The sequence below is a fragment of the Dermacentor silvarum genome, chromosome 8, assembly GCF_013339745.2.
Source record: "Dermacentor silvarum isolate Dsil-2018 chromosome 8, BIME_Dsil_1.4, whole genome shotgun sequence".
In the NCBI taxonomy this organism is placed as follows: Eukaryota; Metazoa; Arthropoda; class Arachnida; order Ixodida; family Ixodidae; genus Dermacentor; species Dermacentor silvarum.
In genome coordinates, this window is record NC_051161.1 from 63,555,257 (window position 1) to 63,571,136 (window position 15,880).

General features: G+C 45.7%; 1 protein-coding gene across 16 annotated transcripts in view; it reads right to left on the reverse strand.

Annotated features, from left to right (window-relative positions):
* The window catches only part of LOC119461340 (E3 ubiquitin-protein ligase UBR5), a 135,201-nt gene that overhangs the window by 43,770 nt on the left and 75,551 nt on the right, over positions 1–15,880 (reverse strand). For 10 of the 16 annotated variants that reach the window (XM_049672494.1, XM_049672489.1, XM_049672491.1 and 7 more), the window contains 4 exons: positions 6,186–6,341; positions 5,341–5,458; positions 5,156–5,263; positions 1,120–1,365 (listed from right to left, as the gene is read on the reverse strand). In XM_049672494.1, coding sequence (XP_049528451.1) covers positions 1,120–1,365; positions 5,156–5,263; positions 5,341–5,458; positions 6,186–6,341 — 628 coding nt within the window. The remainder of the gene's footprint in view (positions 1–1,119; positions 1,366–5,155; positions 5,264–5,340; positions 5,459–6,185; positions 6,342–15,880) is intronic. The other 6 variants (XM_049672497.1, XM_049672485.1, XM_049672482.1 and 3 more) reach the window with 2 other exon arrangements.

Sequence of the window (15,880 nt, forward strand, 5' to 3'; positions counted from 1 at the left end):
GCCAATTAGTTGAAATTTCATCAAGATGACATGACATGGCTGAGAAAAGCAAGCCCTTGTCTGAGCCCTGCTCTGGTGTTTAAAGAAGTATTCATGACTTTAGAATATGTTAGTCACGGGGGAAAAAAAATTTCCTCGGAGCCTACTATCAAGATGTGCAAGCATTCATCCTGCAGGCAACTCCTATGAGCACAAAAAGATAAAGGCCTGCTCTGTGAACAGTGCAGTGGCAAGCAACTTATTGAACAGTAAGGCGCACAATGTTTATGCTCAACAATGATTCTGGTATGCTTATGGACGAGCACCACATGCCTCAACCTCTGCAAGATTGTGTGACCACGTAAACTGGTCTTGGAACCGTGTCCTGCTTACTTGTGGCCCGCCATCTAACAACACATTCATTCAGGCAACATTCCTGGCTGTAAAAGGACATTTGCATATGGGAGAGACCCAACACTTCCCCAATGCAAGGAGAGTGCATCATAGAATGCTACAGTGCATTCACCAGGAAATGCAGCTTCGTGGAACTCCTCAAGAAGACAGGAGACTGTTTATTCGACAGCAACAAAATGTCCCCTGTAGTTCAAGAGGGGAAATCTTTTGCTTGGCTTCAGAAGGGCAAGAGCACAGCTAGAGAAATAGTACACATTGGAAGGAACACCCCAAGTGCTCTTGGTGTCTATCTGCCTGTCTTTATTCCACTGTCCTGCATTCCTAAAGCCACACCAACTAGCCCAAAGTCATGCACAACTGGTTTCACTAGGTAGCCAGCTTCTGAAAATTTTGTAGTTGGTGTAGAAGCGTTGAGCCTTAACAGGTGGTCTTACCACTTCAGGAAGGTAGAGACGAAGTTAACCAGAAACAATGTCGTCAATAATCTCATCCCAGAACCACATAAGTCCCTTGTGTGGACATCCCGTGAGGAAATTAAGCTTTTCCCCATGGCTCGCATGCTATGAGAACTTTAGTATAACCAGAAAATGTCATCCATAACCTCATCCCAGAACCCCATAAAGTCCCTTATGTGGACACCCCATGAGGAAAGTCAGCTTTGCCCCATGGCTCACATGCTGCGAGAACGGTGGGCAAGCCAGACCCAAGACGGAGATTGACACTCACCGGAAGAGGTCACATGTGAGCGGCCAGCAGGGTCCCTCTGTCGCAGGGCCCACTGCAGGTGCTGGGGGGCCAGGCTGCCTGGTCGAGAGCCTCCGAGGCCCCCAGGCCCACCCCCACTGCTCGATGGTCCCCCTCGCCGCTCCAGTTGCTCGTCAAGCAGGGCCAGCTCCTCTGTGTCAGGCTCTGTGTCACCAGCCTCACTCTCTTCCTCTTCCTCCATGTTGGATGATTCAGCAGACTCGTCCTCTGCAAGCATTAACGATTGTTGATTGGAACACACCCATCTCCCAACCTTGAACAGATTATGATTAATTAGAAAAGTGCACTTCCAGAGGCGCAACGCAGCGTTCAATATGTTGAATGTGGCGGTGAATGGCTGTTCAATGTATGCGTAGTACATCTCTATACCTTTACATGGGATTTTCAAGAGAATTTTACAACTATTTGATATAGACAATAATTCCATATATCCAAGTTTGATATATCCGGGATCGACCGGATTACATGCCAGTCTTTACTTCAGTATTTGACGTTCCAGGCACAACAATAGTGACCCGAAACAGGAGCCACACAATCTCAATCTAAACAGTCAGGATCCATAATGAAACCCCTCATGCAGGACCATAAAAATTCCCACAGAGATAACCTTGAAATGAACATACACACAAAACTTCAACAAAGCAAGATGAGTGCACTTAAGACATGTACAGGTCACTTTATCATGCGACGCTGTACTCTAACAGATCACTTTGAGTGCAGGTTAGGCTGGGCCATTGAAATAATGGTTATAGCTCAAGTGAGGCATTGTGATCGCAATTATTTTTTAAGAAAGCTGACCTATATCGGCTGAGAAAATGGGCCCAGGGTTTTAAAGGCATTCAACCGTACAATAATTGTCATTTATCTTGAGTGTCTGCCTATTTCTGCGAGCATTTTCGTGATCTACTGTGTCCCTCATGTGCTGCAATTCACTCGTCATGCAGTGATAACTAGACCAAACTTCCATGCTAGCAAAGCCTGTTTGTCATGTGTACAGCTTAGCAATAGCAACTGCAGCGTCGTGAAGGAATCCACAAGATCCAATACAGTTAAACTTCAATATAACGAACTTCACTGTAACAAATTCTCTATATAACCAAGCATTTAACTTTTCATAACCTTTTGTCCATAGAACACCATGTATTTAGAACCTCAATATAACAAAGTGTGTTTACATGCGATTTCAATATAACGAAATTTCACAGCGCCGCAAAGGAATACCGAGATAATAAATGTAAACTTCCACGAATGCAGATGGTCAAATGATTCAATTACAAGCGGGCGCTTGCGAACGCACCTCTCAAATCGAGCGCAGCACAACAAGAGCGACCGCCGAGCAAGGGGAGTGGGGGGTAAATTGGCGCGCGTCTCTACCGTGGCTGTGTATGGCTGTAAGCGCAGCTGAGCGCATATGCAGCCGCGCACCTTGCTAAAGAGGTAATATGCCGCGTGTGTAAAGAGTGGGCGTGTCGAGATGGCGTGACATCATGTAAGCTGTCTTCCCATGCATTTAGCATTGAAGGTTGCATAATCTTGAGTTTTGGAGAAGCGTTGAGGCAAGATGCAAACAAAGCATTCGCTCCCCGCTGCCGGCGCTTTTCATGATAGCGTCGGCCCAGTCCAGGCAACGCTATCAGCTGCGGGGGCGGAGTGGACGCGAGAGCGTGGCTGGTTCGCTTAATTCGTACTGCCGTGTGAAGATATCGTTGAGTGACATGAAACCGTACCATTTGTCATAGACTCCCAAATTGAACAAAATTGTTTTTTCATTGAAATTTGCTTTCTTCGATTGCACAATAATTCAGAAAATTTTGCAGCCCCTTTTCAAGTAAGAAAAATCAATCAGCAACTGTACTTAATTGCATAAAAGATCGAATTTCAATACAATGAAATTTCGATATAACGAAGCAAATTGCTGATTTTACCGACTTCCATTATATCAAGGTTTAAAGAGGCCCTGCCTGAACCACTTTTTATCGAAGTGGAGAAATACATTTGAAGTGAAAATAGGTTACCGTATTTACTCGAATCTAGTGCACATTTTTCCCCCCCGATATAACAGGTCCAAAAATTGTGTGCGCGTTAGAATTGAGTACGACCCTAAATCTGCGTTACCATATGGCCATCGGCATTTCAAAATGGCCGTCTCGCACGTGCGTCGAGCCTAGCTACTCTCGAGCCTAACTACCGTAGCTTCCTCCATGTGCTGCAGTACACGTGCTTAGAGGCACTAGTCTACCGTCTGTCTTCACGTTCTCTGCGTCTGCTCTATCAGCATGAAGTACCGAGTTCATCATGAAGCCGCATTTAAAAGGATATCATGTGTGCGGAGACGGACGGAAATCGGGCCGCATCACGGGCATTTGGAGAATCCGAAACTTGCGTTCGAGACTGGCGCAAACAGGAGACAATTTTCACCAGCAAAGCAATGCGGAACGGTTTCAGCGGACCGAACGTAATCTGCGACGATCCACTTTGGCGATACGATTGCCTTGGCCCTATCTTGAAAGCAATCTGCGACGGGGAAAGTCCAACGCGCACCGTGTTTTCGCCGCTTATACGTCGCGTTGAAGCGAGAGGCATGATCGTACGAAGGTCAATTCGCTCGCCATGCTTCGTCACTCGAGCGTTTTGACAGTTTGTTTCCGTGATCAACGAGCGAGATGTGTTCATGTTTGCTTGTGCGCATGTGACACCGTGCTTGTTAATTTATTTAGTAAGCGAATGTTTGCAAGTTTATACGGTCGATAAAACTGCTATCCTTACTTCGTATAGCAGTCTTTAATTTGCTATTACATTCGATGCTTCGCCTTTCGGGCGAAACTGCGACTTTTTTTATTTATCGGAACTTCAGTTCATCGGGAGGAAATCTGTTTTTTCCAAATGAGAGAAAGTTTTGTTTCTGTTTGAAAGCATGAGGTGCGCGGTACTGTAAAGAACTTTTAATTTTTTTTTTTTGTCGTCACGGAAAACGGGTGCGCGTTACAATCGAGGGCACGTTAGAATCGAGTAAATACGGTATGTCAGAATCACTTTGCCGCAAAAAGTATTTCAATGCGTTCAGCAGAAGCGGACTTATTGGCAATCAAACACTGCCTCTGCTGTGCTCCCCTTCCTCCTTCAATGCCTTGGCCTGCAAAAGCTACGGCGGAGTGGGGCGGGGCCACAAGGCTCCGCCTCGGAAACGTCACCGTGGCGTGCAGTTCAAATTTCATTTTGGACTCCGATTTTGATGCCTACGAAGCGCTAAATGTAAGCCAAACGCCGTTGCAAGCCGCAGTGCGCTTAGCCACTAAACTTGTGGCTGCACCTCACGGCGGCCGCGGTGTAGCCGATCGCAGCGAGCAATAGCAGCAGTTTATTGGAGTGTGCTTTATTACAAAATAATAGTAGTGGTAGAGCGCCCGCCTACCACTACTATTTCTGTAGCCTTTCTTATTTAGCCTTTCTGTGTGCTTTATTACAAAATAAAGCACACAGAAAATAGCGAGGATCATGGGGTGTTTTCAAACGAGGGAGTATGAGAGAAAGGTGACTTCGCGCTCCGCTTGCGAGCTCCACGGACCGTGTACGACAGCAGAACTTCGCTGAGATGTTCACAACAGCGTATGCTACCTGCGGACTATGTTACTTCACCAAGCCCGAGGGGTGGTTCAGGGCCCCTTTAACTGTTACTACATTATGTCGTTACGGTTGGTATGTTTAGGAGTGTGATAAAACTACACCCGTGCTTTCCAAAAAGGAAGGCAGCATGCCGCCTACTATGCCAAGTGGAAACAACACCGCTTGCTGAGGTGGCCCTCTGTTTCACTCTCCCCACATGAAAACAAGTTGCATTGCCTTGTACAGCAATGAAGCAAACGAGAGAAGTGACACATGCCTTCTTGTTGATCTGTTTTGTTTTTTGTTACTCTTGGCAGTTTATTATAAAATACAACTACCCTGTAAAAGTCTAAACTTTCGGGCATTTCCTGAACATGCATATTGACATACGTACCAGCATCAGACCCTGCCGTGGCACCAGTTGTTGCACTCCTCTGGGCGCTGGCATTGTCTTGGTTACTCTGGTATGACGCACTGTCTGGGTCACTGTCACTGTCGCTTTCTGCAAAGAAAGGTTTTGTCAAAGCGAACTTGTTCCAGTTTCCTTAGCAAGGAGCACATGTACACTACTCTACATACCTTCATCATTGTGCTCATGGGCTGGCGTGCCATCATGCTCAGAGGCTTCCATCCGTTCGTCCCGCTCACTTTCTTCGTGATCTGGATCTTCCCCAACAGCGCCGTCCACAACATCAACCTAATGAAACCAAAAGAACAAACAAATTATTGTGCATTACATGCAATAAAGTTAGTACACATATCCTGGCTTTACATGCGCAAACCATTAAGCAAGGCGATAGAAGGACACAGCAGTAATGACTGTGGCACACAATACGTTCATATTTTCTGTTTCGCCTGCAGATAGCCTTTACTGTTGAGCATATTACAATCAATCCTGAGAGTCACACGCCTCAAGTAATAGTGAGTTATAATTAATTTTTCATTATACAAGCTGTCAATAAAGATGATGCAACTCAAGTTGTCTTATGCTACGAAACTGTACTTTAGGGCTGCCTTACCATCACCAAGTCATCACAAGGTTTAACAATGCGAATGCTGAATGAATGGAATTCACGCAAATGAGAAGCAAAACATTTACGTGCATATGAACCAGTGTATCATTATTGCCTCGAAATGGCAACAGAGAGATCTGTTTAGGTAGATAGGATCAGTACTCGCATCTCTATAATCGTAGACAGGCTCATTTTGCTGAGCAATTATCGGTGACACTGAAGGACATCTTTAGGCACCATCAGCACAACTGTCTTCACAGTCACATGAAAGTGACCTTACTGTACAAAGTCACCCTTGCAAAGTTATTCTTCCTGCGCTGGCAAGTAAAGTAGGAATTGAACACTACATCTGGAACAGCCCACTTGAAACATACTAACTCCTTTAAAGTGAAAAAAGCCAACATCACGTACGCTTGCCTCGTCGTCGTCTAATGCATCCCTGAGCCCCAGCGGCTGCCTGGCGGACAGAGGATTCTGGCCCATGGGTGGCTCAGCAGGTGAAGCCACCATCTCAGGTTGACTGGCGCGGGGCACAATGGGTTCTACAACAAACAGCTCCTCGCTCCCCTGTAAGCACCAAAGACATATATAAACTTTTTAAAGATGCAAACGAGGATGACGAACTTATGACACAAATATATGAAAAACCACAAACTAGGAAATAAAGGAATTAAACAATAGGAAATAGGAATAGGAATAGGAAATAAACAATTGTTCCAATCTCTATGTTACCGTACTACAAATTAATCCCCATATTCAAAAAATTCCCTTGTGTGCAACAGTGTTTCCTCATTGGCTGGCATTTGGGCACCAGCCAGTCATGACAGTGATCGATAAGATCTATTGAGAAAAATGCTGTGGTGATGGGTAATTGTGAATACAGGTCAGGACCCTTGTGTATACAGTGGAATCTTGTTGATACGATTCTGCTTAATATGTTTTTCGGGTAATACTTTTTTTTTTCTTCTTCTTCTGCCGGCCAACACTCCATGGGAGCAATGTATTTTCATATGGTTGATACGATTGCGTTTTCACCTAAAATTGGATAATATGACTGCAAACAGGTATTTCTGAAACTCGTAGCTTTATATTGAAGTGTGCTAGATTAAACTCGCATGCTGTGCGCCGGCAGTGGCAAAACTTACTTCATCACTGATATTCGGAGATATCTACAAGCTTCCACTGACCGGTTTCAATACTGCAATTTCATTATGTAAGTTAAGCCACTAATTAAGATTTAGTCAAATCTTATTATTACGTACCCGCCTATTGTGTAATAATTGTGGTTTGAACGTAGTCACGAAGATTCCCCCACCCAGCCCCCATTCAACCCCATGCATTAGATAACCGCTTAAACCGTAGTCGCTCATTGCCCACCAAATGGTTATAATGCGTACTATTTTTCTTTCGTGTTCTACACGCACAGGCACAAAATCTGCAAAATATCATGTGCGCAGACGTTCGATTCTCGAGTTGCAACGCCTGCACGACAGTCACCAGCGACAGTGAACTTAAAACATCGCCACCATGATGTATTTCCTGCTCATACAGCTGTTGCCGATTGCCGCAGACAAAAGCATGGCCTTCGAGATTAGCTCCCGGTAACAAAAAGCCACCAGTAGGGGGTGCGAATTCCCTGTCGCCGTCAAATTCAATTCAAGTAGTAACCGTGCAGAAGCACATTTTATTGCAAAATGCACAACGAAAGAAGTGCGCCCATGCGGGCTTATCTTCAAAGCGAACTGCAGACAAGGTCAATATCTTGCGTTTCTTCGTCGAAGCACTAATCCTTGGAATGTCACACCAGGAGGTACTGGATGCGCAGACGCGTGCCGTTTCGCACAAGCGCGAGGCGTCGGAAACAAAGCGAGCGACACAATGGCGTCGTATAGTGTCACCTAGTGTCAGGTTAGTGAAGTGAAGCGCAGAGACTTGCGCAGTAACCAAAAAGTGGCGCTGCCAGTGCGTTGAAAAAAAAAAAAAAAAAACTTTTTTTTTCTTTGGCAACGTCAACAGAAAAAGGAGAGCGCTGGCTTGGCGGGCTAGGCTAGCAGCAGCAAGCGGTGGGATCAGGTTTGAATGAAGGGAGGGGGAAAGGTCACGCCCGCGGCGGCAAGATCGCCGGGTTGAGGGATGCAGGCCCGCCTCGTGCACGCTCGCACACGTGCGCTCGCTCTCGCCTCGCAGTCGCTGTGAATTCGAGCGCGATAAGCGCCGCCGCCGCTTCGCATTCCGTCGCGGCGGAGAAGGTACTTCCGGTTGCTGCTAGCGAAAAAAATGACAAAATTTGTGGCGAAATATCTAGGTTGTCGGCGGGGAAAATTCGTTATTCGAGGGGGGTCTCCCGCTGCCATTTCGTTACGTAGCGGTCTCAAATCCATGTGCTTCTATGGAGTAATGGCGGGGAATAGAAAAACTGTTATATCCAGGAATTTGTTATATGGAGGTTTGTTATAAGCAGGTTTAACTGTAGCACGAGAAAACCCATTAATTAAAGCATAAACAACCAAAGGTTGTGCTTGTTCCCCCATTGCACGCTTGAGCGCAGCACAATAGCAGTCGCGCAAGCACCCCATCACGTGGCTTTTTCATATTTCGCGGGCTTTTGTTATTTCTCAGCAGAAACAACCAGTTAAATTTTAGCAAGAAAAAAGATTCTTGAATCTGAGGTTATCTGAGGTGCTCTACAACTTTATAATTGACATGTTATAGATTCAAGCAATAATGAAAAAGCACCATCCTGCTCTTGGTGCAGCTGTTCCACCACTATGTATTTCAAAAGAGAGCTGAAAAATGTGCTTTCCAAATGCCTAAATTTCAACATGTCAAGGTGTAATGCGCAATATAATTTACGAGACCAAAAGTTTACTAAAACTGTTCACAAAATGCTTATGTTACACTAAAAAGAAAAAAAAATGAAAAAAATTATTTTCTGACACATACAAACTGTTCCGACCTACACTGCCACACACAAAAGTTTCAATATTCTTGCTCATCAGAAATATGAACTATAAAAAAGATGTTTTCTGCCTATGGAAGCTGACTCTTTCTAGTAGGTGCCACAAATTTAAGCATACCATTACTTTTCGTAGTTCAAAATAGCAAATCTCTGCCATATGTCACAGGAGACAATGTAAATCTCTAAATAGGATCTATGATATTAGTGAGTTGAGGAATTACTGTGTTACACAAGGAACTAGGGATTTGTCAACAGCAAGGTATCAGACCGAACCAGAGCTGAAGCGTTTTTTTTTTTTTTTCCAACTTATCCAGAACCAATATTTTTTATGCCATCTTGGAACTGAACTCAAGGCAGTTTTTTTGGAGGAATCGATCCGAATTGGTTCAACTGCAGGTTCAGCCCAGGGTTGTCGTCACAGACAACGCTTGAAGCATCAATTCAGTGCAGCGTGAGGAGTGATGGTTCTAAATGGTTACCTCAACTCTACGCATGGTCCGCTCAACTAGTTGTACACTGGTGCTGTTCAGGCACAGCAGCACGCTTTAGCCTTGCCATCTTATATGGGAATCTTGCAGTTTGTACTGAACTTTTAGTGACTGCCATTGCTTCTGCAGTACGATTGGGGTTTTCTGGAAATTCTCCATGGCAAAGTGCAGACAGCAACAGCTCAATAAAAAGGAAGAGTGAACTTGGTTTCATGGTGCTTAATAAGCAATATCGCAAATTTGAGTAACTATTTCGCCTCCTCTAGCACTTCCCTGATACTCCCCTTTCTTTGTAAGGCAATTCGCTCGCACACTTCGCAGAAAGCCAGAACAGAAGACACAGTTAAACCTCGATATACCGAAGTCGATAAAATTGGCAATTTGCTTCATTATATGGAAATTTCACTATACTGAAGTCTGATTTTTTTATGCAAATCGTACAGCTGCCGATGGAATTTCGTTACATAGAACGGGCCGCAAAATCTTCCGCAACTGTCACAAGTAAAAAAAAAAACAAATTTTAATTAGAAAAAAGAAAATCATTTTGTTGAATTTGAGACACAGCGACAAAAGATACAGTTTCATGTCGTATTGACGATATCTTCACATCGCGTACACTCTGTCCCCATGGCTGAAAGTTTCGCCTGCAGAAGGATGACACCGGAGCGAATGCTTCGTCTGCCTCTCACTTAACCGCGCCTCCAGAACTCGAGATCACACAACCTCCAGCACTAAACATGCAGGAAGACAGTGCATGATGCCACGCCATCCCAACTCGCACACACGGCAGATTACCTCTAAAACAGGGCACACGGGCAGCGTATGTGCTCAGCCAGGCTGACAGCCATGCGCAGCCCCAGCCACGCTAGAAAATGAAATGCGCCAACCTGCCCCCAACTCACCTCAAATACACATGCAATACACGAATACACATGTGCTTTAGATCTGGTATTTTACTTCATGTGTTAGAGTACGAACAACGAGAGCAAGAAACTCTTTTTCAGGGGAGGGGTAATGCCTAACACATTGTACAGCTGCATGGGGCACTACAAAGCTTACTTAATGTACGAATTCCAACATGCCTATATAGAATAGCGCATGGCATCTTATTATTGTGACTTTTTAAAAGCTGCGAGCATTTCAACAGACAGGCTGGCACAGTCAAACCCAGATATATTGAACCCGGATATAACGAATTGTGGAGTATAATTAACAGCTGAAATATCCCCTTGCAAATTTTTGTATAAAATTTTTATTTGATATATTGAATTATCAATACATCTAAGTATATCGCAATCCCCTTCGAGTTCGAGATACCCGGGTTCGATTGTATATAAGCAATGTTGGTTTCTCATGGTAATGCCCTACACCGAGAACAAACGATGTAGTGCGACCGTCGGAAGCCAATGTTTTAGGTCTGCGTGTGACCACAGCTCCTGTAGGGAAAGGTAACCATGGCTTCGATTGCGACCAGACTGCACAGAATGCCAAAAAGTCTATGAACGATGCATGCAGAGCCCCGAGTGATGCAGGCAGAGCCACTTCTTTTACCAGTCAAATTTAGTGTCACATTTTAGTGTCCTTTTAAAACTCTTTAGGGTAATGTCCATGCCAAAGAAAACGGTCCTCACTAGTTGTACACAACGAACTTGTATGTTTCGCCAAAAGCACTGCAAGTTTTCCCGAAAACTGGAGGCGCACGGTTTCATAAATTGTTTAAGCCCGAATTAACCGGTTCAGAAAGCTTCGAGTCTATTTGAACCATTTCACAGAGTTCAATTGTTCTGCCAAATTAAGCCAAAATGCCATGAACCCAAACGAAACCCGAAAACAATTTCGGTTTGACATGCTGGTCGACTGACAGAAAACAAAGCTAACCATAACAGATGATGGACCCGCTACAGTGGCTTAGCAGCTATGGTGTTGCGCTGCTAAGCACGAAGTCGCGGGATCAAATCCCGGCTGAGGCAGCCACATTTCGATGGAGGCGAAATGCAAGAACGCCTGTGTCCCGTACATGGGGGGACGTTAAAGATCCCTGGTGGTCAAAATTAGTCTAGGGTACCCACTACGGAGTGACTCATAATCAAATCGTGGTTTTGGCACGTAAACCACAGAATTCATTCATTCAAACAGCATACGGAAGTCTGGCTGGTTCTGCACATTTCTATAATCCAAAATAAGCTCCCATGATCTATCTGACATCATACTAAAGCTCACTGTTGTTAGTAGCATCCAAGCAACCACCTGAGGACGCAGCAGAATCACAAGACCGTTGTCGTTCTCACGAGGGTTAAGTCTTCACTTACCACTGAAATGCCTGTCGTCTTGTGATTATTGGGTGCACACCTCTGAAAGTTCACTAAATATGGCCTCTCCACAGTGGTAAAAAAAATTATTCATTAATAAAACAAAGTGTACTTCTTAGACTACGCTGTAGATGTACAGCAGTTTCTATCATAAGGGACTCTATTTGAAACTGTCATGACTGCCCTCGATGGCGCAATACAAGAGAAACCAGGTTGAAGGATGCCGTTGGGCGAGCCCACTCCCAGCCGCACAGGAGCAATCAGGGCATCCGCTGCCTCACATACTCTTCTACTGACTAATGTCCACTAGAGACTGGAAACATCCGTGCGAAACTTACTCAGTGGCTGCGTTGTGCCATGACATTGCTGCAAGAACAAAAGGCAGCATTTCAAGCCAAAAGACAGTCCAATGGAGGCCAATGCCCTGGGTTACATCACAAAAACTGAAAATGGATAAGTGCACTCCTCTTAACAGGGACACTAAATAGAAACCGGAAGTTGAGCTTAAATGGTGATTATCCCTTCACATCACAGCATACCATTCTTACTGCAAACAAGGATGTTTAGATAAAGCGAGAAAATAGCGAAAAACTGGAAGAACTAGGTGCTGACGCCCCTTCGAATTCCCGCACTACGTGATGTGACGTCGGAGATTACAAACGGCAGGCCGGTCGCGATTGGTCGAGAGCGATTATCGCTGTTAATAAATGCAAAATGAAATACACCTTAAACGTACATAAACAGCATTTTCCAACTTTTAAACCGTTTCAAGCGAGGAAGTACAAGTTTAGCACAAAATTAAATAAATAAGAAAAAGTGGCATTAGCGAAACATGCGGCCGTGATAGTTTCGTAGTTTCGTTTTTGGTCAATGCATCGTCGCGCGCGCCTGTTCCGCTCTACGGTGTTTGGTTGCGTGTTGCGTGGCTCGAAACAACGTTGACTTCGCGGGAAACAGCCAGAAAATGCCTCGTGTGTGTAGTGTTGAGGGCTGTATAAATGGCCCAAGGCGCTTGATCAGGGGCAGCGGCAGTGTTGAGTCGATTGTGTCCTTTCATGTGGCGTCGCTCGAGAGCCCCGGCTCCCCGGCGTTCGCAATGGCTCAGTGCTCTGCCGATGATAAAACGGCAAAAGAGCCAGAGAAAACCGATTGGTGTGCTCTCTGCATTTCTCGCCCTCCGATTAGTGTATAATCTTGCCCTCGGAAAGTATCTTGGCGTGCCCCAGAGGCCAGTCCCTTTCTCGAGCAGCTGTTCCCTCAATGCGGCCTTCATCAAACCTCCTACCGGTGCCCCTGCAGCAGCAAACTGGCGGCTCGGTGAGTGCTGAATGTCATTAAATAAAGCCACGAATAACCATACCGAGTACGTGCACAACTTTCTACGCTTGTTCTGTCGGGAACATCGTCGCCTGGCGGACCGGACGCTTCGCCTCCCATCGACGAAAACGAAGCTCTGCATTCCGCCGGCGCGGCCGGCGGCTCACCGCCATCGCACAGAGGATCATTTCGCGCTCCGTTTCACTGAATATCGCTGAAATGCAGTCCTGCTTTGCTGGCGAGCTCTTCGTTGCAAGGTTCAGCGGCAGCTACGCGGTATCCATCGCGGCAAACGCAAACGCAGCGACCATGCATGCAGCCATGATGCATCCAGCCCAGCGCCTCGGCCGCTTACGCAAGCGGTGACGTATCATGGCGCATTCTGATTCGCGGAGAGCAATGCAATCTGTGACGACACTGCTTCAGCGCCAAATCTAGGGTGAGAGAAATTGAGGAAGAGATATTTGGTCTTTGTTTACGAATTTCTCCGCTAATAACTCATATTTTTGCACCCAACAAAAACGGCATGCATTCCTGAAGGTCCCTCTTTTATTCCAGCTGAACTTCCTGTTTCTCTTTAGTGTCCCTTTAAACGGAACTTGGAGGGGGGATCCATAAAAGTGTTCCATTTATCAGAAGTTTCATTTATTAAGCAAAGTACACATGTTTCATGAAGCACAACTTTATTTAAGTAGTACTAACTCCTACTTATCTACATGGACAGGGAAAAGCAATCAATTGTGGTTTGCTTGGCATGCTTGAGCTGCCTTTTCACTAAGTGTGTGCCCATGCTTGACGGGCTTGCCAGAAATTCTGGACACCCTTGACGCTCAAAATAGCGCACTCATCACTGGAGGAGGGTTGATCTTCACCTTGTGCTTCAGCAATCAGTTCCTCGAGGCTCTGCCCACGACACGTGCTCAAATTCTCATCAACTGCCTCGTACTCCTGCCGCGTAAAAGGGGCAGAGGGCACTACCTGACTGAATATGGCACCAGCATCGGCATGTTCCTCTTAATGAAGCATTTGTTCTTGTGCTTCAAAGCCTGCATGGTGGAAGCACCTCTGTAGTGTGGTTCCTGCACTTGTTCCCAGGCAGGGCCAGAATGTGGATTGCCGACAACAAATCGCGTTGTAGCTCTTTTCCATTGTCTGTGCAAGTAGCACTTGCGTGAAGCAGCTGGTGACAGTAAAGAACTTTGATGTTCTGTATTACGCCTTGATCCATTGGCTGGATCACAGCTGTTGCATTGGCTGGCAAGAATTCAAGAGTGATGGACTTCAATCCTTCCACCTTGCCATGAGCAGGGCCGGTATTTTGTAGCGATGCCTTTCCGGTAATAATGCCTTTTCGAGCTTTGTCAGTGGTCGGAGCGACGGTCCGATCGCGTTATCAACGGGATCAGCCGGCCGTGAGCGGTGGATGATAAGACTAGAGTAGAATAAGTCATAATGCCTCGCTACAAAATTGCGGCCCAGGGCACTTATCCACGATAAAGACAACTTTCCGCCTTGCTTGGAAAGTCTTGCATCTTCATCCCGTAGCCAGTTTTCAAAAATTGCCACATCATCCATGCTCTTCCGTTAGCATGGTACGTAACGGGAAGGTCTCGAACACCCTTGAAACAACGTGGGTGCTTCGACTTTCCCACTACCAACAGCTTAATTTCTCGTCCCCTTGCCATGTCTGTGCCCACCAGTACAGTAATTCAATCCTTACTACGTTGTCCTCCTGTACAGGCTTCACCTTTGAAGTCTTTGAGGAAGAATCTGTTGAAAAAAAAGCCATCTCGTCGGGGTTGAAAACGTCTCGCGGCTCATAGTTCCGCAAAATTTCCTGCATGCCCTTATTGCCAGTCGGTGCAAACTTCTCTGTTGACTGCGGCACTCTCACCTGAGATAGTCTAAAGACGAGGCCATGGCGCTTCTTAAATCGGCTTAAATCCAGGGAAAAACAAGGGGAATGCAGGAGATGGCCATTACTGACTATAACAATCTGGCTGCTGGGTCTGCTGCCAAAAAAGAAAACGCAAAATCCTGAAAAAAAATATACATGGGCTGCATCGCCACACTCGCTTTTGTACCGAACGCCCTGCTTGGCACCTTGGTTGCTCAGCTTCCCGTCTCCATACCCCTCCGACGTCAGCGAGAGGGGGGAGGGAGATGGGCATGCGAGCGCAGCAATGCAATGCGACGAAGGCGTTGCGTGCAGGGTGCGCAACAAAGGCAAGTGCAGCAAAGCAGCCAGAGCTTCTCCTCCCCCCCCCCAAGGCAATGCAACAAAGGCGTGCCATGCAGGGTACGTGCAGGCACAAAGGTGGTTGTGGCGAAATTACTAATCCCCCCAAGATTTCTTTTCTTTTTTTGTTTTGAACGCACACCCAGTAGACAGATTAATTATATCAAAGAACACAGATAGGGGCATTGTAGTAGCTGTTTATTTTACCATAGAGCCGATTGTTATATCTAATTACTGTTAAGCTTGGTATCAACATAGTGGGTTGGACTGTACTAAGTAGGTGTCAAATTGCTGTCAAGGCAACGCTTGATAGGCTGCCACACAGAATTCAAAAGGAATATTCAGCATTTCAGCAGGAAAAACGCGTCAAACCCGCTCAACAATATGAGCGTCAAATTCCTCACCTCTTCTTGCGGCTTGTATTGGGGGCCATTTCTGCAGAGGGGATCACAAAAATGCGCGTCACACATGCGCACAAAGCGGGGGGCGACCTTGCGGGCTTCGGCCGCCCTGCCTGGAATGTTTCGTTCTGGATCTCTCGTACAAGGGTGGGGTGAGCAGCGTGTCCAGCATCTGCAATCATTTTTAATGACCATGAGAATACAGGTTTTCTAAGTGTGCTAGACATGAACAGCTTCACTTTAGTACCTTTGTACCGACAAACCACTGAAAAAAGAGAGAAGAGAAAAAGCAAATAAAAGATGGGCAAGCTCAAAAACAATAAAGTTCGAACCGAATATGACGAACCTGATAAAGCAAATGATTCTTCATATAGAACAAGAGAAACTTATTGA